This window comes from Macaca mulatta, chromosome 7 (assembly GCF_049350105.2).
Source record: "Macaca mulatta isolate MMU2019108-1 chromosome 7, T2T-MMU8v2.0, whole genome shotgun sequence".
NCBI classification, from domain to species: domain Eukaryota; kingdom Metazoa; phylum Chordata; class Mammalia; order Primates; family Cercopithecidae; genus Macaca; species Macaca mulatta.
Window position 1 is genome coordinate 104,129,482 of NC_133412.1, and position 22,753 is coordinate 104,152,234.

The window sequence follows — 22,753 nt, forward strand, 5'->3', positions numbered from 1 at the left end:
TACTTATAGCCAGGCCTTGGAAAGAAGCTGTCAAGACATTTACTTTTAGAAGTTCAGTTCTGTTCCCAGCAGTCCTCTACAGAACCTTGTGAGACAGGGGCTCACTCTGTCACCCAGGCTGGAGTGCAGTGGGGCGATCATGGATCACGGTAGCCACAACCTCTGGGGCTCAAACAATCCTCCATCTCACCCCTCCACCAGGTAGCTGGGACTTCAGGCACATGCTACCATGCCTAGCTTCAATACTGTTTTTCATTAGGGGAATGTAAATTAAAAACAGTGAGATACCACTACGTAACTACCAAAACGGTTAAAATCCAAAACACTACAAACACTACAACTCCAAAAGCTGAAAGTGGAGCAATAATAATTCTCACTCATTACTGGTGGGAATGCAAAATGGTACAGCCATTTTGGAAGACCATTTGGCAGTTTCTTAATATAATCTTACCATATGATCCAACAATCACACTCCCTGGTATTTACTCAAATTACATGAAAACTCATACGTCCACACAAAACCTGCACATGGATGTTTATAGCCTTTACTCATAACTGACAAAACTTGAAAGTAACCAAGATACCCTCCAAAAGGTGAATAGACAAACTGTGGTACATCCATAAATGGAATATTGTTCAGCACTAAAAAGAAATAATCAACCCATAGAAAAGACAAGAAGAAGCCTTAAATGCACTGCTACTAAGTGAAAAGGCTACATATTATATGATTCAAACTAAGGCCACCCTCTGTATCCAAGGGTTCCCCATTCACAGATTCAAACAATGGCAAGGCAAAAACATTCTGGAAAAATAATAAAAAATATATATATATATTTTGAGACAGAGTCTCGCTCTGTCACCCAGGCTGAAGTGCAGTGGCGTGATCTCGACTCACTACAACCTTCGACTGTGGGTTAAAGTGATTTTCCTGCCCTCAGCTTCCTGAGTAGCTGGGATTACAGGCGCGTGCCACTACACCTGGCTAATTTTTGTATTTTTAGTAGAAACACGGTTTCACCATATTGGCCAGGCTGGTCTCAAACTCCTGACCTTGTGATCCACCTGCCTTGGCCTCCTAAAGTGCTGGGATTACAGGCATAAGCCACGGTGCCCGGGCAAAAAATAGTTTTTAAAAATTATAGCAACTAGCCAGGTGCAGTAGCTGACACCTGTAATCCTAGCATTTTGGGAGGCCGAGGAGGGCAGATCGTTTGAGTCCAGGAGCTTGAAACCAGCCTCAGCAACTTAGCAAAACTCTGTCTCTAGAAAAAATACAAAAATTAGTCAGGTGTGGTGGCGGGTGCCTGTAGTCCTAGTTATTCAGGAGGCTAAGATGGGAGGATCACCTGAACCCGGAAGTCGACGCTGCAATGAGCAGTGATTGTTTCACTGCCCTCCAGCCTGGGTGACAGACTGAGACCCTGTCTCAAATAAAAATTTTAAAAAAGTATAACAACTATTTACATAGCATTTAGATTACATAATTATAAGCAATCTAGAGATTTAAAATATACAGGAAGATGTGCATAAGTTACGAAGTCATTGTGTTGAGGGACTTGAGCATCTAACAATTTTGTATCCTGGAGGAGAACTCTTAGAACAAATTTCCCCCAAGAGTACCATGGGAAGGTATATGAATGTATTCTGGAAAAGGCAAAACGTTGGGGTAGGCGACTGCTTGTACTTTCTGCTAAATTTTGCTGTGAACCTAAAACTGCAATGGTCTTATGAGGGGTAGTGAGTGTGTACACACAGAAGCGAGCATACACAGTTATTTAGGCTGGGCATGGTGGCTTACACCTGTAATCCCAGCACTTTGGGAGACCAAGGTGGGTGATCACTTGAGGTCAGGAGTTTAAGACCAGCCCGGCCAACACGGTGAAACCCCGTGTCTACTAAAAATACAAAATAATTAGCTGGGCATGGTGGTGCATGCCTGTAACCCCAGCTACTCAAGAGGCTGAGGCAGGAGAATTGCTTGAACCTGGGAGGCAGAGGTTGCAGTGAGCCAGGATCGCACCCACTGCACCCCAGCCTGGGCAACAAAACGAAACTCTGCCTCAATTTAAAAAAAAAGGAAATTAATTTAAATAAATTTAAAAGCATTTTGCAAAAAAAAAAAAAAAAACTTAATAAAAATATATTTCAGGTCATGGGTAAAGAGTCTCTGTAGTCATGGCAACAGCCGAGGCAGGCTGCCTGCATAACAGCTGCCAGGGACAGGGAGAAGCTGCCAGTCTACATCAGCCTGGGTCACAGTAAGCTGCCGCCACAGGGCTAGCAGGGTGGGCACCATGTTGCATTCATCTTTGTACCCCCAGCATCTAGCAGTGTTGGCATGTAGTGGGCACTCCAAGAAATGTGTGTTGAATGAACAATACCTGTGCAAGCGAACTTTATTCTTTCTCGACCCTTGTTCCTATGACACATTTCCTCCTGCCACTGTCACTTCTTCAGAGCAGAGCTTCTCTAGGGAAGCTGGATGGGAAACACCTATGGTAAAAGACATCCTGGGTGAAGAGGGACTGCACTTTGATGAGCTGAACAAGCTGTGGGTGTTGGACTCAGAGATTACCCAGTAGACCATAAAGTTCAAGAAAGAGTGCAAGAACTTTGTGGACAAAATTGGCCAGTTTCAAAAAATAATTGGTAGTTTAATTGAGCTTGTTGATCAACTTGCAAAAGAAGCAGAAAATGAGAAGATGAAAGCCATCGGTGCCCGGAACTTGCTCAAATCAATAGCAGAGAGCTCAACAACTTCAGAACTCAGTAACTTCAAGCACTTATAGAAGAAAAGAAAATTTAGGCCGGGCATGGTGGCTCATACCTGTAATCCCAGCATTTCGGGAGGCCAAGGTGGGCAGATCACCTGAGGTCAGGAGTTCGAGACCAGCCTGGCCAACATGGTGAAAGCCCATCCCTACGAAAAATTCAAAAAATTAGCCAGGCATGATGACACACCTGTAATCCCAACTACTCTGGAGGCTGAGGCATAAGAATCATTTGAAACGGGGGTGCATGGGGGGAATGGAGCCTGCAGTGAGCTGAGATCGCACCACTGCACTCCAGCCTGGGTGACACAGCGAGACTCTGCCTCAAAAAAAAATAATAAAAATTAAAAAAAAAAAACAATGCCAGGCATAGTGGCTCATGCTTTTAATCCCAACACTCTTGAGAGGTCAAGGTAGGAGGATTGCTTGAGGCCATAATCTCAAGACCAGCCTAGACAACACAGAAAGATGCCATCCCTACTAAAAACAAAATTAGCCAAGCGTGGTGGCACTTAAGACTATAGTCTAAGCTATTTGGGAGGCTGAGGTGGGAGGACCATTTGAACCCAGGAGTTTTGAGGCTGCAGTGAGCTACGATTACACCACTGCACTCCAGCCTGGGCAACATAGTGAGACCCTGTCTCTTAAAAATAAAATAATAGAAAACAATAATAATTTGGAATGGACAATGACTGGATAGAAGTACAGGTAAAACAAGACTGATCATGAGTTGTTACTGTTTAAGATGAGTGACAGGTTTGTGGGAGGTCACAATACTATATTATTTTCATACATGTTTGAAACTTTTCATAAAAAAAGGAAAGGAGGATTATACATAATACAATCATATTTATGATATAAAGGATAAACTGTTAAGAGGTGCAATGGATGAAACAAACCTGTAAGGAGATTATCTCAAAGAATTCCGGCAGGAGGAGTACTCTGAACTAAGGCAACGTTAGTACAGAAACAAAAAGCACAGATTAAATCAGTTACTTCCTTAGGTCAGCAGTCAGGCTTCATGGGCATTCTAAGTAAAATTTTCTTACCCTTTTTGGAAAAAAACTATAAGAGGCTCCATAGGTTTTGTAATATATGCAAAGGGGACTACACAATCCCCCAAAAAATCAAGAATCAGTGAATTAGAATATATTTTAGGATACTGATGTTATCTATATTACTTAGCCTTTTTGAATCATTATAGTCCAGTTCATACATTTTCTTTTTTAGAGACAGGGTCTCACTGTTGCCCAGGTTGGACTCCAGCTCCTGGGCTCAAGTGATCCTCCCACTTCAACCTCCCAAAGTGCTGGGATTACAAGCATGAGACACCACACCTAGCCAGTTCACACAGTTTAAATGAAGCTCTTTCCTACTTTAGAACTTCTGCTAAATGCTGTAGCTTCCAACTTGAATGCTCTTTGTACAATTAGGTATTCCTGATACTTCAGATCTAAAAGTATACATTTAGGAACTTTATGAGAATTAAATGTATTGAAGAACCTAAAATAATGTCAGGCATATAGAAAGTGTTCAATAGGTCAGGCACAGTGGCTCACACCTGTAATCCCAGCACTTTGGGAGGCCGAGGTGGGCAGATCACTCGAGGTCAGGAATTCAAGACCAGCCTGGCCAACATGGTGAAACTCCGTCTCTACTAAAAATACAAAAATCAGCCGGGCATGTTGGTGGGTGCTTGTAATTCCAGCTACTCAGAAGACTGAGGCATGAGAATCGCCTGAACCTAGGAGGTAAAGGTTGCAGTGAGCTGAAATGGCACCACTGCACTCCAGCCTGAGTGACAGAGCAAGAACTCTGTCTCTAAAAAAAAACAGTGCTCAATAAATATTAGGTATTATCTGAAACTCCATTACATATACAGGTTTCCTATCACCATTTATTCTCTCAGCATTCTGTTAATTTGTTGTTTGTAACATTTTATTGGCCGGGCATGGTGGCTCATACCTGTAATCCCAACACTTTGGACTTTGGGAGGATGAAGCGGGAGGATCATTTGAGCCCAGGAGTTCGAAACCAGCCTGGGCAACAAACTGTGAACTCATCTGAACTAAAAATAAAAATAGCTCGGTGTGACAGCACATGTCTGTAGTCCTACCTACTCAGGAGGCTGCGGCAGGAGGATCACTTGAGCTCAGGAGGCTGAGGCTACAGTGAGCCATGTTGGCACCACTGCACGCCAGCCTGGGCAACGGAGCAGGACCCTCTCTTGAAAAAAAAAAAATTATTTCTAGAGTATAAGCTCCCTGAGGACAAAGTATTTGTCTCATACATCATTATACACCCAGGATCTAGCATAAAATCGCACTCAAATACCACCAAATAATCATGCTGGAATCAATAAAACTCACAGGCCAAACATACGCAGGGGGAAGGTTCAATGACCTCTATAGTACTAGGGATGGGGAGGATAGTGTTAACTTTAATGCGGCAAGGAATAAAGAATGAACAAGTGTGTTTTGTCAAGGGGAAGAGGCAGGCACTTGAGATTAACTGAATGGATGCATTGAATTGGAGGAAGAAAAACTAAACAGGAAATTAGATATACAAGGGACATCTGGATGCCAAAAATCTAGTAGTGGTTAAGAACATGGCCTTGTGCCGGGCGCGGTGGCTCAAGCCTGTAATCCCAGCACTTTGGGAGGCCGAGACGGGAGGATCACGAGGTCAGGAGATCGAGACCATCCTGGCTAACACGGTGAAACCCCGTCTCTAATAAAAAATACAAAAAACTAGCCAGGCGTGGTGGCGGGCGCCTGTAGTCCCAGCTACTCGGGAGGCTGAGGCAGGAGAATGGCGTGAACCCGGGAGGCGGAGCTTGCAGTGAGCCGAGATCCGGCCACTGCACTCCAGCCTGGGCGACAGAGCGAGACTCGTCTCAAAAAAAAAAAAAAAGAACATGGCCTCTACAGGCAGTCTAAGTTTAAATCCCAGTTCTACTGCCTCCTAGTTGCATAGATTACTTAACCTCTGGACCTCAATATGGCAGTGTCAGAAAAAAAAAAAAAAAAAAAAGACGCCAATTATACCTGTATCAACCTCACTGAGTTGTTTTGAGAATTAAATGAATACTGAACAAATTAAATGAATACTGAAATACTGGGGCACAGGAATAACACTTAGGAAAGAGTAAATAAATGTTAGGTATTATTAAGATGGTACATGGTAGCCAAAAATCTGATTCTGAATATACAGTGAAAACATAAAACAGAACCAGAACCCCACGTAACAACAACTGGGAACAAAAGAAAGAAAACATATGAAGAAAAGTGATAAGTGGATGACAGGAAAAACAGAGTGGAAGCAAAAGAAAAGAATTTTGAAGAACTTGTTAACAGCAGAGTGTTGGTTAGGTACATATGGTCTATAAGGCCACAGGATTTGGCAATTTGAAGGTCAATCATGAACAGAAAACATAGTGTCATACAAAGTGTTTAGAAGGGAGTGAGGGGAGAGTAGTGCGAAAAGGCAGACTATAGAGTGGGGTTAATGGGTAGTGGAGGAGCATACAGAGAATTCTAGATCAGTGGTCCCTAAACTTCATTTCAAGGACTTCAAAAAGAAACAGGGAATCTGACACAAGGTAGTGGACTCCCTTAATACCATCAATAAATTTTTTTTAACTCTATTATCACCATCATCTGAAAAAGGAAACGCCTAACAGTAAAAATGTATGAAGGGAAAAAATCCCAGAATAAAGGCAACACCTTTATGAAAAATCACTGTCGGTCGGGCGCGGTGGCTCAAGCCTGTAATCCCAGCACTTTGGGAGGCCAAAGTGGGCAGACCACGATGTCAGAAGATCGAGACTATCCTGGCTAACACGGTGAAACCTCGTCTCTACTAATATAAAAAAATCAGCCAGGCGTGGTGGCAGGCACCTGTAGTCCCAGTTACTTGGGAGGCTGAGGCAGCAGAATGGCATGAACTCGGAGGCGGAGCTTGCTGTGAGCTGAGATGGTGCCACTGCACCCCAGCCCAGGCAACAGTCGAGCCAGACTCCACCTCAAAAAAAAAAGAACAAAAACTCTTTGACTACATTTTCTTGTATTAGGTATGTCATATTTCTACACTTGGCAAACAAGCATTTTGTATATACCCAAAATCCACTTACTATATACAAACTACAAAGAAAAATATAAGGACACATTAGCAATATATATAAACTATGCCTTGCAGCAGCATCATGGGGGCTCAATAAAACTTCATTGAAATGTACTCAAGTGGTGTGGGCCACACAAAACTAGACGAAGAATTACAAGTCAGATTCCACTCTATAAAAAAGTGCTAAGACAGTATAACATAATGGTTACAAGAGTGGTGATATGACCACAGGCTTTGGAATCAGACAGACCTGGGTTTGAATCTCAGCTGCAATACTTTATGGCTAGGTGACCCTGGCAAAATTATTTAACCTACCTAAATTTGTCTCCTCACCTGTAAAATAGGAATACCTACCTCAGAAGGTTATAGTGCTGATTAACTGGCAGTTTCTAACTTTTACAAGTCGTAACATGATAGATGTTGCTGCTTAAAGATCCTTAAGTTAGTAGGAGATATTTTGCTTAGACTTAACTTGATTTCTTCATTTCTAAGGGGGGAATCTCCTGAATTTTCTATTTTCAGGATTTTCAAAAGCTGATCTAGAATAGTGATTTGCAAATCCTAGTGTCTTTTCCATGACAAGATTTAATGAATCTACTATGAAATTACAAAAAAGAAAAGTGTAGTGTAGTGATTTTTCTCTGTAACAGGCACTACTGTGAAGAAAGAATCACTTGTAGAACTTTAAAAAATACGTAGGCCTCTCAATCTCTGGAGATCTGGACTGATCTAGGGCTTGAAGTGGACTGTCTGTGGAATTTTGGTAATTCATGTTATATAAAAGTTAAGAAACAACTGTCCTACGACCTTATTAACAATGCTTTACCTGAGTTCAAGGTAAGGAAGAATCAGAGACAGAAGAGCTTTAAGACATGATCCTTTGGTTTCGTTCCAAGTTTCTAAGACCTTTACTATAAATTCTTTTTACGGAGAACAGAATCATACTGCAAAGTTCCTTTTAATATCTCTCCCAAAGCCAGGGAAAAAAATATTCCCCATTAAAATTTTACATCAATATGGGGTATTCCTTAAGCTCATGTTCTCTATTGAAACTATTCCATAATTAACACTTTAAAAATATGTGTAGATGGAATCGCACCGGAGACTGCACATAATAATATGTAAGTTGTCTTAATTCTAGATTGTCTTTCTTAAAAATAAGTTTAGGTTTACAGTAAAAATCCACTGATGCTTCACTACATCCTCCCACAAATATGTATTCAACACATACATTTTAAAATATGCATCTCACAAGCAATCTCAGTAGACTGAAGGCACCTAAGGCAAATTCAATATTCCTGATAGAAACTAGAAACCTTATTAACTAAGTTAACCCAATAAAACATTTTAAATATATAACACAAAAAAAAACCAAAGCCATCGTGAACATTTTACTCCAAAAGAATCAGTACGAAATAAGTCTAGAAACAGTGTAGGACTTCTTCAAAACAAGGAAACAAACAAAAACGTAGGATGGCTAATAACAGAACTACTGTACCAATAGATCTGAAAGCAAGCAAGCAAGCAAGCAAAAAGAATCTTCCTTAAAATTCTTTGCTGCTGCCCGTTAAGGAGAGGAGACCAAGAAGGGAAAGCAAATGCTAGAGCAGGCAATAAAGGCTTCTTTAATATATAGTATAGGTTTTACTAATTTGCGCACAAGATATCTTTCTTCTCAGCTGCTCACATTAGTGAAGTTTATGGGTGAAAAATGCAATTGTTAACTTAAAGAGTGTTAAAATCAAAACTTGCATACAATAGTACAAAGGTCAAAGAAACCATAGCAGGGACTGGTGAAGTATTACTTAGTGAGCCTAGGCCTTAATGCATTTGTCAATCCAAATTTTAAGAACAAATGCCTAACTTTACTCACACAGAAAATTAAGTTTACAGTATGTAGTAGAAAGCTGTATATCAACAGAATTCTATAAATTTTAAGTATTTTAAAGCAAGACTGTACACAACTTAAAAGAAACCAGTTTTGACTTCAGCTTTTTTAAAGTTATGTAATTTTAAAGCCCAATATTATATCAAAACACAATTGTAAAGCTATGACTAACAAGTATTACAATTTTTTAAGACTTCATACAGTGTCAAAATACCCAAGTATTTTTTACTTTTGAAAAGTTTAACTTCACCCACTTTGTGCAGTCATATAAAAGTTTACTAGTTCAGAACCAAACTAAACCCTTTGTTTGAGGACACCCTTTCTAGTTAATCCAATCCTCCTCCTTTCAGCACTACATTTGCCTAACTATTCACCATAGGCATATGACATATATGACAGCAAACACTGCTTACCTCCTAAATATACAACAGTCTGAAGAACAGGTGCCATACTATTTAGACGCATGCTTTTTGCTTCTAAGCCTAAATTTGCCCTGGAAAGGTACTTAAAAATAAACACAAATACCTAAGAAAGTTAAATAATCCTTTCAAAAAGATGCAGCAATTTTGAGAACCAGGACATGAGCTGTTAACTACCAACAGCTTCCAAATGTGTAGCCTATCAAAGGTTCACATCATGAGGATCGAGTCAAGCTCAACTATGAAGGGTCCTGAGAACATCTCACTTCTCCTGCACAAGTAACATGATATAACTACATTTCAGTTCAAGCGAATATTAAATCTCTTCAGTCGTTTCATAAGTACAGCATCGATCGTCTGGTTGGGTTTTTTTATGGATAAAGAGATGAGGAAAGGAGATCTAGTGAAGAGTACTGTGAAAAGAAAAATTCAGTGCTGAAAGCGTTGATGAGTCACTAAGTAAGGAATAACTACAGAAAATCCAAGTGACTAAGGCAGCATCTCAGGTAAGAAAGTACTTAAAAAGTTGACGATGGGAAATAAAACTTCACAGGTCAGTCCCAAGTCACTGTGCACCGTAGCAGCCCAGGAAAGAAGCGTGGCTGTCAAGGGGCAAGTGCGTACCAAGACTGAGGGAGGGGGCCAGATATGCCAAATCGGAAAGGGGGGGTGGTCCGGAAAAGGGGGGTAAGATGCCTATCCTAGTCATTCTCGTCAGGCTCTTCATCTCAAGAGGAACAAACAAGAGTAAACTCTGGGTCGAGAGGCCCCAAACCGGACTCTCCCACAGAAAGGTGCTCGGCCCCAAGCCCCGGAGACCCGGGAAGGCCGCCTCCAGAGGAGCCCCCGCAGACGCCATACTAAAAGCCAAAATGGCTGCCCGGAGGAGGCCCGCACCGCGTAGCTAGTGAAGGTTGGGGAGCAAGCTTCTGCGGGAAAGAGGGAGGGGGACTCCAGGAAAAGCCGTTGAGAGGACCATCACACCCCGAGCAGCACAGGTAGGTTCCGCTCGGCCTCCCAAGGCACCGGCTCCGGCTGAGGGGAGTCCCCGGCCCCACCCCCCGGCCGGGAACCCAGCCGCCGCAGCCGTCCCGCACACCGACCCCAACGAGGTACCTGCAGTTCGGCCCGTTCCACCTCCCAGTGCGCCCGCTCCATCTCGAACCGAGCCCACTCGTGCTGGATGTAGTGCAGTATCCCCGGGATAGTGTACTGCTGCGGCCGGGACAGCTCGGGGCCTGCCGCGGGACCCGCTCCCTCGGAGGCCGGAGGACCCCCGCCGCCCGCCGCTCCGTTCCCCCCCGGCGGAAGGCCCAGGTTCCCCCCAGGTCCCTGCTGCTGCCGGGGAGGGGCCGCCATCCCCGGGCCGCCACCACCGCCTCCGGCAAGCTCGTCCATTGTGTGTGGGGCCCCGGCCGGGGCGCAGGGCGAGACGCCGACAGCTGGGGGAAGGGCCGGAGAGGGTGGCCCCGCGCTGGCTGCGGGGCGGAGGCCGGCCGGGAGAGGGGCGGGGAAGGGGTCGTTACTGTGTGCCTGCCGTGGGTCAGAGCAGGGAGCTGCCGGCCGCCGCCATTACAGTCCCTCCTCCATCTGCCCGTCTCACTCACTCACTTTAGGGGAAGGGGGGCCGCGGCGGGAGGGGTGGGGGGAGAGTTGGGAAGGGGATAGGCGGAGGGCCGTCACTAGCGCACAGCATGCTGGGTAGCGAACGCAGCCTCACGCTTAATCGCCAAATAGAGTCCGGCCTCACCCTACGCCGGCGCACTGAGAACGCAACCCGGGTCGCCGTTAGAGGGCGGGGAAAGAGCTCGGGCTCCGCCTCTAGGCCGGCGTATTGACCCGGTGCGGTGTCTGCCGGCAGCTACGGGGCGCCGGGGCTCCGACTTTGGCTTTTGGAAGCGAGGCGGCCGTAGGCTTCCTGGTTATCAGTTTCCTTCGAGCAGGCCGTCCCCAGGCGCAGTTTCCTTCCCAAGGGTCTCTCACCCGTGTGCCGGGCTTCGGAGCTTGTTATTAACCTGGCTGGTCGCTCTGGCCGACCGCAGCCCGTCTCGGATTCCTGACGTTTCTTTTTCATTCTTTGGGTGTTTCAGGCAGTCCCAAGGGTGGGCCCTCTTTCCCTTCCTGTCACTGGCTCTGTCTCTGGTTTCTTAGCACCAGTCAGTTCTCTTCTGGCAAATAGCCAAGATCCTCCGGCTGTGGTTACTGATTCCTCGTCTCCGTCTCGAGCCTGGGCTTTGGTACCGTTTCTGTGCGCTGGGTCGCGCGTCGTAACTTATTCCACTTTGCGTCCCCTCTTCTTTCCTTTTCTGGAATGGGTTGTGTTTCGGGGGGTTGGGAGAGGGGGAGGAGCGATTTTTTTTTTTCTTGGGAGAAGAAGAGGTAGTGAATTCCTTTAGATCTTGACGATGGTAGGTAAAGGGAGAAAAGTTTGAAGGAGACTGGCTAGACTAACAATTTGATATCTTAGAAATGAATGGGCTCACAAATATTGTCATCAATAGACTATTTTGATCGAAACAGAAAATAAAAGCATTGTGAGTACAACTTAAAATCCTAGATGGATGTTCTCCTGGGTCATTAAATGTTTAAGTGAATATGGCCGGACGCGGCTGCTCAAGCCTGTAATCCCAGCACTTTGGGAGGCCGAGGTGGGCGATCACTTGAGGCCAGGAGTTCGAGACTAGCTTGGCCAACATTGTGAAACCGCATTTCTATTAAAAATACAAAAATTAACCGGGCGTGGTGGCGCACGCCTGTAGTCCCAGCTCCTGAGGAGGCTGAGGCACGAGAATTGCTTGAGCCCAGGAGGCTGAGGTTGCAGAGAGCCGAGATCGCATCACTGCACTCCAGTCTGGCGACAAAGCGAGACTCCGTGTCGGAAAATTTTTTTTAAAAGTTTGAGTGAATGTAATATACGCATAAGAGACAAGGCTAATATTTTAAGTACAATCGTGGGTATTTTTATGTGCTTAGTTTCCTAGAAAATATCCTAATGCACTAGAATGTTTCTAAAAATTAATATAGCTAAGAAGCATTTATTTGAAAAATAAGACAAAAATAATTAGCAACATAAGGAAATTAGGTTCGGTAATTATATTAATAGCGATACAGGAAAATTGCATTTAAGATCTGTTACTTTTAAAAATTTTTTTCTTTGTTGCAAAAGCCAATAAAACTTGTACTAAGGAGTATGCACTACCAACCAATCAGGAAGTAATTTCAAAGAGATAAAGTAATTCATCTTATTTTATCATGTCTGCTTTACTGTTATTACAGTATAATGGAAAGCAGATTGGACTTGTTACTCATGCTGCCATGTTTTATTTATATATGAAATGAGATATTAGATCGTAGTACTATAATGCTAGGGACTATTTCTTCAAATTATTATTTTATTTATTTTTTTTTTGAGACGGGGTTTCACTCTGTTGCCCGGGCTGGAATGCAGTGGTGTAATCTCTGCTTATTGCAACCTGGAGCTCCCTGGCTCAGGTGGTCCTCCCACTTTAGCCTCCTGAGTAGCTGGGACTACAGGCGTGCATCCACCACGCCCAGCTAATTTTTGTATTTTTTGTAGAGACGGGGTTTTGTCATGATGTCCAGGCTAGTCTCCAATTCCTGGGCTCAAGTGGTCCACCCCCGTTGGCTTCACAAAGTGTTAAGATTTCATATTTCTTCAAATTATTAAAGTATTATTTATCTTATAGTTACCAACATACAACCTGTTTATTCATCCGATTCCTTTTTAGGGGGCCTCATAGCACATAAAAAGCTTGGAAAGATTATGCTGCCTCAAAGACATATATACACACACACACACACACACACACACAAAGAGACATTTGTGGCCGGGTGCGGTGGCTCACACCTGTAATCCCAGCACTTTGGGAGGCCGAAGCGGGCAGATCACTTGAGCTCAGGAGTTGGAGACGAGCCTGGCCCACGTGGCAAAACCCTGTCTCTACCAAAAAAATACAAAAATTAGCTGGGTGTGGTGGCACTTGCCTGTAATCCCAGCTACTCCAGAGGCAGAGGTGGCAGTGAGCCGAGATCATGCCACTAAACTCCGGCCTGGGCAAAAGAGAGAGTGAGATTCCATTCCAAAAACAACAACAACAACAAAGAAAACCATCTGTGAGAGTGGGTGACCTGATGATAGCATCAAAAGAAGACTAACATGCACACTTATGTGTCCCATTGGTACCTTGAGCTTAAGGAAAGACTGGACTTATTATCCTTTTTGCCTCCTCACCTACCCTCAAAACAAAAACAAAACCTCTACTTCTATTATCTACCTTATTAAGTGACACTACATCCAAACTTGAAGCCTAGCAGTCATTCTAGCACCCTTCACTCAGCCCCCACAATCCAATTTCTTTCTCAGTGATATCTTTCCTATGGATTCTATTATCTCTCTATACTTAGTTTAAACCTTCCCACCTCCGTTCTACCCCCACTTTGCACTATCACTGCTGCCTGATTGGTCTTCCTAAAATGAAGATATGATTCTGTCATTCCTCTGTTTAACATGGTTGAGTGATTTCTAAATTTAGAATAAAGCCGAAATTTTAACATAGCATATAAATAGATCTAGATCCACCCTATAACCTAATCTACCGTAACACCATCATGCCACCTCATTCTTCTCTTCAGCCAAACTGCACTGTTTTTGGTTCCTCAAATGTATAATGCTATTTCATTCCACAGTGATTTAACACATACTGTGCCCCATTGACTATCTTCAAAACTCAGCTCAGATCGGGCACAATGTCTCACACCTGTAATCCCAACACTTTCGGGGACGGAGGTGGGAGGATGGCTTGAGCCCCAGGAATTCGAGACCAACCTGGGCAACATGGCAAAACCCCGACTCTACTAAAAATACAAAAATTAGCCAGAGTGGCCACGTGAGTCTGTAGTCTCAGCTACTCTGGAGGCTGAGATGGGAGAATCACCCGAACCCAGGAGGTCCAGGCTGCAGTGAGCCATAATTGATTGCATCATTGCGCCAGTGCACTCCAGTCTGGGCAACAGAGCAAAACCCTGTCTTAAGATAAACAAAACCCGCCCCCCAAAAAAACTCAGCTCAAGCGTTACTTTGTCCAAGAAGCCTCCATATCCCTGAATTCTTTAGAATCACTATTCTATTCTAGTAGCCTCCCTCCTATGTTTATCTCTTTTTTTCTTTAATCTTTTTTTTTTTTTTCTTTTTTGAGACTGGGTCTCACTCTGTCACCCAGGCTGAAGTGCAGTGGCACGATCTTGGCTCACTCCAGCTTCAGCCTCCCCGGCTCAAGCGATCCTCCCACCTCAGCCTCCTAAGTAGCTGGGACCACAGGTATGTGCCACCATGCCCAGCAAATACTTTTGTATTTTTTGTAGAGATGGGACTTTGCCATGTTGCCCAGGCTGGTCCTGAACTCCTAGCAAAGTGCTGGGGTTACAGGTGTGAGCCACTGCACAGGGCCTTATCTCTTTAATACTTATTACACTGTATTTACACCATCTGTGTACTGATCAGTAACACTCATACTAAACACTCCAAAAGCAATACTTACACATAATGAGTACTCAATTTTTGTTTTATTCCTTTCTATTTTTTGTAGAGAGAGAGTCTCACTGTGTTGCCCAGGCTGATCTTGAACTCCTGGACTCAATCTTTCCTCCCATCTCAACCTCCCGAGTAGCTAAGACTACCTGTACACACCACCACTCCAGGCTATTTTTTGTTTTTAATTTTTTGTAGAGATGGGAGTCTCACTATGTTGCCAGGGTTGGTCTCCAACTCCTGGCCTCAAGCAGTCCTCCTTCCTTGGCATCCCAAAGTGCTAAGATTACAGGCATGAGCCACTGAGCCCAGCCCATTTTTTTTATTTTTTAAGAAGTATTGATTGGCTACGACTTTTCAGGTGCTCTACTGCTCCCTGCTGATCCACTATGACCCAGACACGTAATCTCTGCCTTCACAGAGTTTCTCGTCTAATTTTAGGCAAATTACTTAGCACCAGCCACTCTGGCTTCCTCAATATTTTGTCCTGATCTGTCTTGAAACTACCTTTCTTGAAACTTCAAGTGTGCTGCCTATTTAAAGAATTACAATGGAATGTGTCTACGTTCATTTTAATCATGGTTTTATAAATATCAATAATCCAATTGATATGGTTCGGCTCTGTGTTCCAACCCAAATCTCATCTCGTTGTAATCCCCACGTGTCAAGGGAGGGAGGTGATTGGATCATGCTGTTCTCGTGACAGTGAGTTCTCAGGAGATCTGATGGTTTTATAAAGGGCTCTTCTCCCTTCACTTTCTCCTCTCTCCTGCCCTTCACGTAGGATGTACTTGCTTCCCCTTCTGCTGTGATTGTAAGTTTCCTGAGGCCTCCCTAGCCATGCAGAACTGTGAGTCCATTAAACCTCTTCCTTTATAAATTACCCAGTCTCAGGGAAGTTCTTTATAGCAGTATGAAAATGGACTAATACAGCAGTCTTTGACTTCATCCTTCCTAGACCGTGAAGTCGTTTATCTGCAGGATTGCAGCCTCGTAGAAGGGAAGGACCTACACCCCTCTCTTTCAAAACTGTACCCCAAGAGTCTGGGAAAGGTTGGATCTTCAAATGTTTGATGAATAAGTCAAATTTAGACTAGACTAATACGAATATTTTTTCTTCATGTCAATCGTTTTTATTAGTTGTTACTGTCATTATACCAGTTGTCTCTTAAGCTTCAATAACCAGAACTGCCCTGAGTTTTAAAAGTAAAGAATGCCAGTATTTCCTCCTCTATTGGAAAAATATTGTGTAATGTTGTGCTTTGGTTCATGATTCCTGATGACACTCGGAGCGAGCTTCTAGAATCTTGTCCTCCATAGATAATGAGCTCACCCAAGCCACATTATCACCTACAACTCACCTAACTGGAACTATCACCCTAAACTGTGGCTGAGTCATTTCCTCTCTTAAAGCTCACCTTTGAAACTTCCTATTTGTTCTGTCCTTTCATCAGTCCCGTTCATGCCTCCTCCATGCCCATAAGTTCTCCCAGTTTCGATCTATTGCTGATAATCTTCAACAATGCCTATTTGCCAGCCTGTGCAACATGGGGAGACCCCGTCTCTACAAAAAATAAAACAATTAACTGGGAATGATGGCAGGTGCCTGTAGTCCCAGCTACTTGAGCCCGGGAGGTTGAGTCTGCAGTGAGCTATGATCACACCACTGGGTGCCCAGCCTGGATGACAGAGCGGGACCTTGTCCCCCCGCCAAAAAAAGGAAAAAGAGCTGGGCGCAGTGGCTCACGCCTGTAATCCCAGCACTTTGGGAGGCCGAAGCAGGCAGATCACCTGAGGTCAGGAGTTCGAGACCAGCCTGGCCAACATGGTGGAACCCCATCTCTACTAAAAATACAAAAAATTAGCCAGGTGTGGTAGCAGGCATCACCTTTGAAACTTCCTAAATAGGGCATCTAATCTTAGACACTGTGTGCTTATTCTATTTTGAACCAGAGAGGGACTTGTCATATTTTGTCTACATGTGTTATGTCAACAAAGATAGGTTAAGGAATTCCAGGCTTTTAAATAAATCAGGAGTAGATAAAACTCAGATGTCTTCTTACCAGTTACTACAATACTTGATGTTCAAAGAGTGTTGACCCTGACTCTAAGGACTGTATAGCTCCCTGTAATTACTCACCCAGAATGTACAGTTTTGCTTTTTTTTTTTTTTTTTTTTTTTTGAGACAAAGTCTCACTCTGTTGTTGCCTAATTTGGGGTGCAGTGGTGCAATCTCGGCTCACTGCAACCTCCACCTCCTGGGCTCAAGCGATTCTCCTACCTCAGCCTCCCAAGTAGCTGGGACTATAGGCATGCACCACCATGCCTGGCTAATTTTTGTATTTTTAGTAGAGACAGGGTTTCACCATCTTGGCCAGGGTGGTCTTGAACTCCTGACCTTGTGATCCGCCCACCTCAGCCTCCCTAAGTGCTGGGATTACAGGCGTGAGCCACCATGCCCAGCCTTGTACAGTTTTATATCTTGCTGTCTAGGTACCTGGCATCCTTCTACCAAAGAGTTCAAATCAATTCACAAACACTAGTCATCTTTTTTGCATCATCTGCAAAGGCTATAACAAGTATTCTTATCTCCACAGTGAAGAAAGAAAGCTGAAGAGCTCTTGATCACTTCAGTAAGTCCTTAGTAGAAGTTCTCGCTCTGGCTGGGCGCGGTGGCTCACGCCTGTACTCCCAGCACTTTGGGAGGCCAACGCGGGTGGATCACCTGAGGTTGGGAGTGCGAGACCAGCCTGACCAACATGGAGAAACCCTATCTCTACTAATAATACAAAGATTAGCCAGGCGTGGTGGCGCATGCCTGTAATCCCAGCTACTCAGGAGGCTGAGGCAGGAGACTCACTTGAACTCGGGAGGTGGAGATTGTAGCGAGATCGCCCCATTGCACTCCAGCCTGGGCAACAAGAGCGAAACTCCATATCAAATAAAAAATGAAAAGATAAAAAAAAAGTTGTTCTCGCTCTGAGTGTATATGTGTATTTGGAAACTGGAAAGTCTCCCTGCACAGTTCTGCCTACTGCCATCCTATCAATGGGTTCAATATTACTGTCTCTGGTTCTCAAATCATTTATGTGTTTGAAATTATTTTTAGATAGTTTTGGGGTGATCCAGTCACTCAGGGAAATTACATAGTGTTTAATTTTTTTTTTTTTTCAGACGGAGTCTCGCTCTGTCACCCAGGCTGGAGTGCAGTGGTGTGATCTTGGCTCACTGCATCTCTGCCTCCCGGGTTCAAGCAATTCTCCTGCCTCAGCTTCCTGAGTAGCTGGGACTACAGGCGTACGCCACCATGCCCAGCTAATTTTTGTATTTTTAGTAGAGACAGGATTTTACCATGCTAGCCAGGCTGGTCTTAAACTCCTGACCTCATGATACACATGCCTCAGCCTCCCAAAGTACTGGGATTACAGGTGTGAGCCACTGCACCTGGCATAGTGTTTACATTTATAAGCAGAGAGAGCAAAGTATTAGACCCCAGAGAAAGATCTTTAAGAAGAGCTGATGTGTTCAGAAACCAAAGAAGCAAAATGTTTAATGCACGTGGTACAGAAAGGAGGCAGCTTTGACCTGCACCATACTTTAACCTGCCAAATAAGATCTACTTCTCATTATAGTGATTGGCTTTGGCTAAGAAAATTGTAGAAACATAGGCAGGGCACTTGAACCCTTTGGATAAATATTGTAAGGAAAAGAACCTTCACAGATTATAGAAAATAGATACCAAACCTTTAGGAAACTCAGCATGCTGTATAAAATTTTAGTCCAAGTTCATTCTGGAATTGTCTCCTGGGTAATATGAGTAAGAAAAAAATAGGCTGTGATAATATTGTTTAATAGCTAACTCATAGAGATGTCAAAATTGAAAAGGAAAAAAAAGATTGCCTGGAGCCAAGTCCCTCCTGGACATTGGCTAAAAATGAACAACCAGGTCTGTAAACGTAAGAGCAAAATGACTGGAAAATGTGACTGACTGGGAAATTGCCAAAAGTTTGCTAGGTAATAATTTAACAGGCTTGGTTTGTCTGTCATTGAAGCAGCAGGGTGAGTGTTCCAAAGAAGGACACCAAACATGGACACCTGGCCCAGTAAATCTATGCTAAAGACAGTGTTCCTTTGGAGAATATGTTAAATTGGCAAAAAGTCTCAAAAACATTTTTTTTTTTTTTTTTGAGACGGAGTCTCGCTCTGTCGCCCAGGCTGGAGTGCAGTGGCGCGATCTCGGCTCACTGCAAGCTCCGCTCCCAGGTTCACGCCATTCTCCTGCCTCAGCCTCCCGAGTAGCTGGGACTACAGGCGCCCACAACCGCGCCCAGCTAATTTTTTGTATTTTTAGTAGAGACGGGGTTTCACCGTGGTCTCGATCTCCTGACCTTGTGATCCGCCCGCCTCGGCCTCCCAAAGTGCTGGGATTACAGGCGTGAGCCACCGCGCCCGGCCAAAAAACATATTTTTTATAACAACATATTTTTAAATGATGGTAACCTTTAGTTTTGGCTTTCTGTTAATAGAAAGTACATGACAATTATCTCAACAACAAAAAAAGACTGAATAATTCTTTTTAGGCATTTAAAATAACTCCTACTGCTCTTTGCTTCTTTTGTTTTATAGTTTTTATAGTTTTATAACAATTGGATATTTTAAATTGTGTTATATAATGTTGTGCCTAGACTTTTTTTGTGGGGGGGAAACAAAGTCTTACTACATTGCTCAGGCTGATCTTGAACTCCTGGCCTCAAGGAATCCTCTTGCCTCAGCCTCCCAAAGTGCTGGGATTACAGGCGTAAGCCACTACACCTGTGCCTAGAAGTTTTGTACTTAACTTTTTTTTTTTTTTTTTAGACGGAGTCTTGCTCTGTCACGCCCAGCCTGGAGTGCAGTGGTGTGATAATGGTATGGTGCACTGCAACCTCCGCCTCCCGGGTCCGAGCGATTCGCCTGTCTAAGTCTCCCAAGTAGCTGGGATTACAGGCGCCCGCCACCATGCCCAGCTAATTTTTTTTTGTTTTTTTTTCTTTTTGCATTTTTAGTAGACACAGCATTTCACCACTTGGCCAGGCTAGTCTTGAACTCCCAACCTCAGGTAATCCGCCTGCCTTGGCCTCCCAAAGTGCTGGAATTACAGGCGTAATTGTAATTACAGGCCACCGTGGCCGGCCCCACTTAACTTTTTATTTTGAAGAACTTCAATTATGGAAAAACAACAACAAAAATCTAATGAACTCCCATTGCACGATTTTGCCATCTTATTTCATCTACTTTTTTTCTGTGTGAAGAAATGTTTAATGTAAATACCAGACATTATAATATTTCATTGGTACATAGTTCTCCAAGTATCTTTAACAGATTAGGCGTTTTTGCTTCTCTTTTTTTTTTTAACAAAACACCATACCATTATCACACCTACAAAATTAATGGTAATTCCTTTTTTTTTTTTTTTTTGAGATGGAGTCTAGCTCTGTCACCAGGCTGGAGTGCAGTGGCAGGACCTCGGCTCACTGCAACCTCCGCCTCCCAGGTTCAAGGAGTTCTCCTGTGTCAGCCTCCCGAGTAGCTGGGATTACAGGCATGTGCCGCCGCACCCAGCTAATTTTTGTATTTTTAGTAGGGACAGGGTTTCACCATGTTGGCCAGGATGGTCTTGATCTCCTGACCTCGTGATCCACCCACCTCAGCCTCCCAAAGTGCTAGGATTACAGGTGTGAGCAACCACACCCAGCCAGTAATTCCTTTATATAATGTAATCCTCAGTCCATATTTGATTTCCCCCAATATCTCAAAAAACAATTTTTTTAAAAAAAAGATGGTAATTTCAAATCAGGATCCAAACAAAATCTATACATTTCATTTGGTTGTTATGTCTTTAGGTCTTTTTTTCTTTTTTAATGTGCCTTTCTATGACCCCCCCTCATTGTCATGCCATTTATTTATTGAAGAGACTAGATTATTTATCCTGGAGAATTTCCCACATTTGGATAATTACAATCTTATATTATCATTTAATATATTATTTCTTCCTCCATATTTTCTATTTTTATTTTTTAAAAATATTCGAATATATTGTTGCATCATGAATTAATTAGTAACAAAAAGAAAAAATAATTTAATCATTTGTTCAGTAGCAATAGATAACCAAACAATAAATAAATAAAAAGAAAAAAACTAATAATCTAAAACTTTTGATAGAGATGGGCTCTTACTCAGGCTGGCCTCAAATTCCTGAACTCAAGCAATCTTTCCGCCTTGGCCTCCCAAAGTGCTGGGATTACAGGCGTGAGCCACCATACCCGGCCTATATTTTTTATTAAGTTTTTATTTTTTATTTTCTTGGCAAAAATGCTTATTTGGGGATACAGCATACTTCCTGTGGCGTCACACCAGGTGGCACATAATGTCTAGTTATCTGAATTTTAGTATGTTACTAAATTTGATTAGACTGACCTAGCTATTATTGTCAGCTTTAGGTAGCTAGCTATTAACATACATACTGTATTCTACCTTGCTCTGTACAGGGCCTGTCCTGCAAAGGAAATTCTACTAGGTGTTTCTGGGAGCTTTAGGGTCATTCCCTGCAACAGGGACCCTACCAGTCTTCCATTTCCCACTATGATTCTTAGTTTCATACTCACTTCTAGTGGGGCTCCTTTTTTAGGTGATGACTTAAGTGATTTCTGGGTTTCTTGGTTCTTGTGATGCTCTCAAGTCCTCTTTTTCTTTTCTTTTCTTTTTTTTTTTTTTTTAAGTGGAGTCTTGCTCTATTGCCAGGCTGGAGTACAGTGGCGCGATCTCGGCTCGCTGCAACCTCCACCTCCTGGGTTCAAGTGATTCTCCTGCCTCAGCCTCCCAAGTAGCTGGGGCTGCAGGCGCGTGCCACTATGCCCAGCTAATTTTTTGTATTTTTAATAGAGACAGGGCTTCACCACTTGGCCAGGATGGTCTCCATCTCTTGACCTTGTGATCCGCCTGCCTCGGCCTCCCAAAGTGCTGGGATTACAGGTGTGAGCCACCGTGCCCAGCCAAATCCTCTTTTTCTAACCTCCACTTCTGCCAGGACATGCCTTGCCTTGCACACACACACACACAGACACGCACACACACACACAGACACACACACACAGACACACCCTTCCCACCCTGACCTCTCCCTACCCTCCCCCTGTTCTTGTTGCTGCCTTAGTTTGGCCCCATCAATTAATTAGCGTCCTAGAGTTCCAGGGGACATATTTTCATGTAGTTTTTGGTAGAGATGTTGTCTGTAGATGTTTTCTTTTGCTATCCTAGTTGTTTTCACTGTTTTTGTGAGGAGATTCAGGAAGATCCCAGAAGCACTCTGCTGCCATCACCACTACTTTCTTTGCTTCTCTTCACTCTTGCATTTTTAAATTTTAAATTGCCTGCTCTTTCTCCTTAAGTAATAATATATTCTAGCCCTGCTTTTGAAATATTTTCATCCGACCGCTATTAAAGTCGTTATGACATTTTTTACTAGTCCAAAGATGGTGAGATATAGAAGTGTAAATTTAAGTATGTATATCCTCTGGGCAACAGTCAGGCAGGCTCTTGTCTGACAATTTAAATTTATTTACATTTTTAGCTGGATGCAATGGCTCATGCCTGTAATCCCAGCACTTTGGGAGGCCAAGGTGGGAGGATTGCTTGAGCCCAGGAGCTCAAGACCAGCCTGGGCAACATAGTGAGACTCCTGTCTCTACAAAAAATAAGAAAAAATTAGCCAGGTGGGCTGGCATATGCCTGTAGGCCTAGCTACTCAGAAGGCTGACATGAGAGGATCTTGAGTCCAAGAGTTCCATGGTGTAGTGAGCTATGATCACACCACTGTACTGTGGCCTGGGTGACAGAGGGAGACCCCGTCTCAAAACAAAACAAAGCAAAATTCATTTTTAGCAAGAGCTGTAACATGTTGCTACACTTTATTGTGAAATTCAAAATAGCATAAAGTGCTTCTGGACTAAGGACAACCAAGCAGGC

The 22,753-nt window shown here is 43.5% G+C and overlaps 2 protein-coding genes and 1 pseudogene across 8 annotated transcripts in view; 2 read left to right on the plus strand and 1 right to left on the minus strand.

Annotated features, from left to right (window-relative positions):
- STRN3 (striatin 3) overlaps window positions 1-10,814 on the minus strand; it is a 134,006-nt gene extending 123,192 nt beyond the window's left edge. For 4 of the 5 annotated variants that reach the window (XM_015143492.3, XM_015143490.3, XM_015143491.3 and 1 more), the window contains exon 1: window positions 10,317-10,814. In XM_015143492.3, coding sequence (XP_014998978.1) covers window positions 10,317-10,598 — 282 coding nt within the window. In that variant the 5' untranslated portion in view covers window positions 10,599-10,814. Of the gene's footprint in view, window positions 1-2,381; window positions 2,489-10,316 lie in introns of those variants that run through there. The other variant, XM_077940818.1, reaches the window with a different exon arrangement.
- On the plus strand, window positions 2,385-3,230 carry LOC106999385 (intraflagellar transport protein 20 homolog pseudogene; annotated as a pseudogene). Its single transcript, XR_013396158.1, has one exon. The product of XR_013396158.1 is annotated as an intraflagellar transport protein 20 homolog pseudogene (transcript).
- The window catches only part of AP4S1 (adaptor related protein complex 4 subunit sigma 1), a 75,910-nt gene continuing 63,207 nt past the window's right edge, over window positions 10,051-22,753 (plus strand). For both annotated transcript variants that reach the window (XM_077940821.1, XM_015143494.3), the window contains exon 1: window positions 10,051-10,198. The gene's annotated coding sequence lies outside the window, so the exon portion shown is untranslated. The remainder of the gene's footprint in view (window positions 10,199-22,753) is intronic.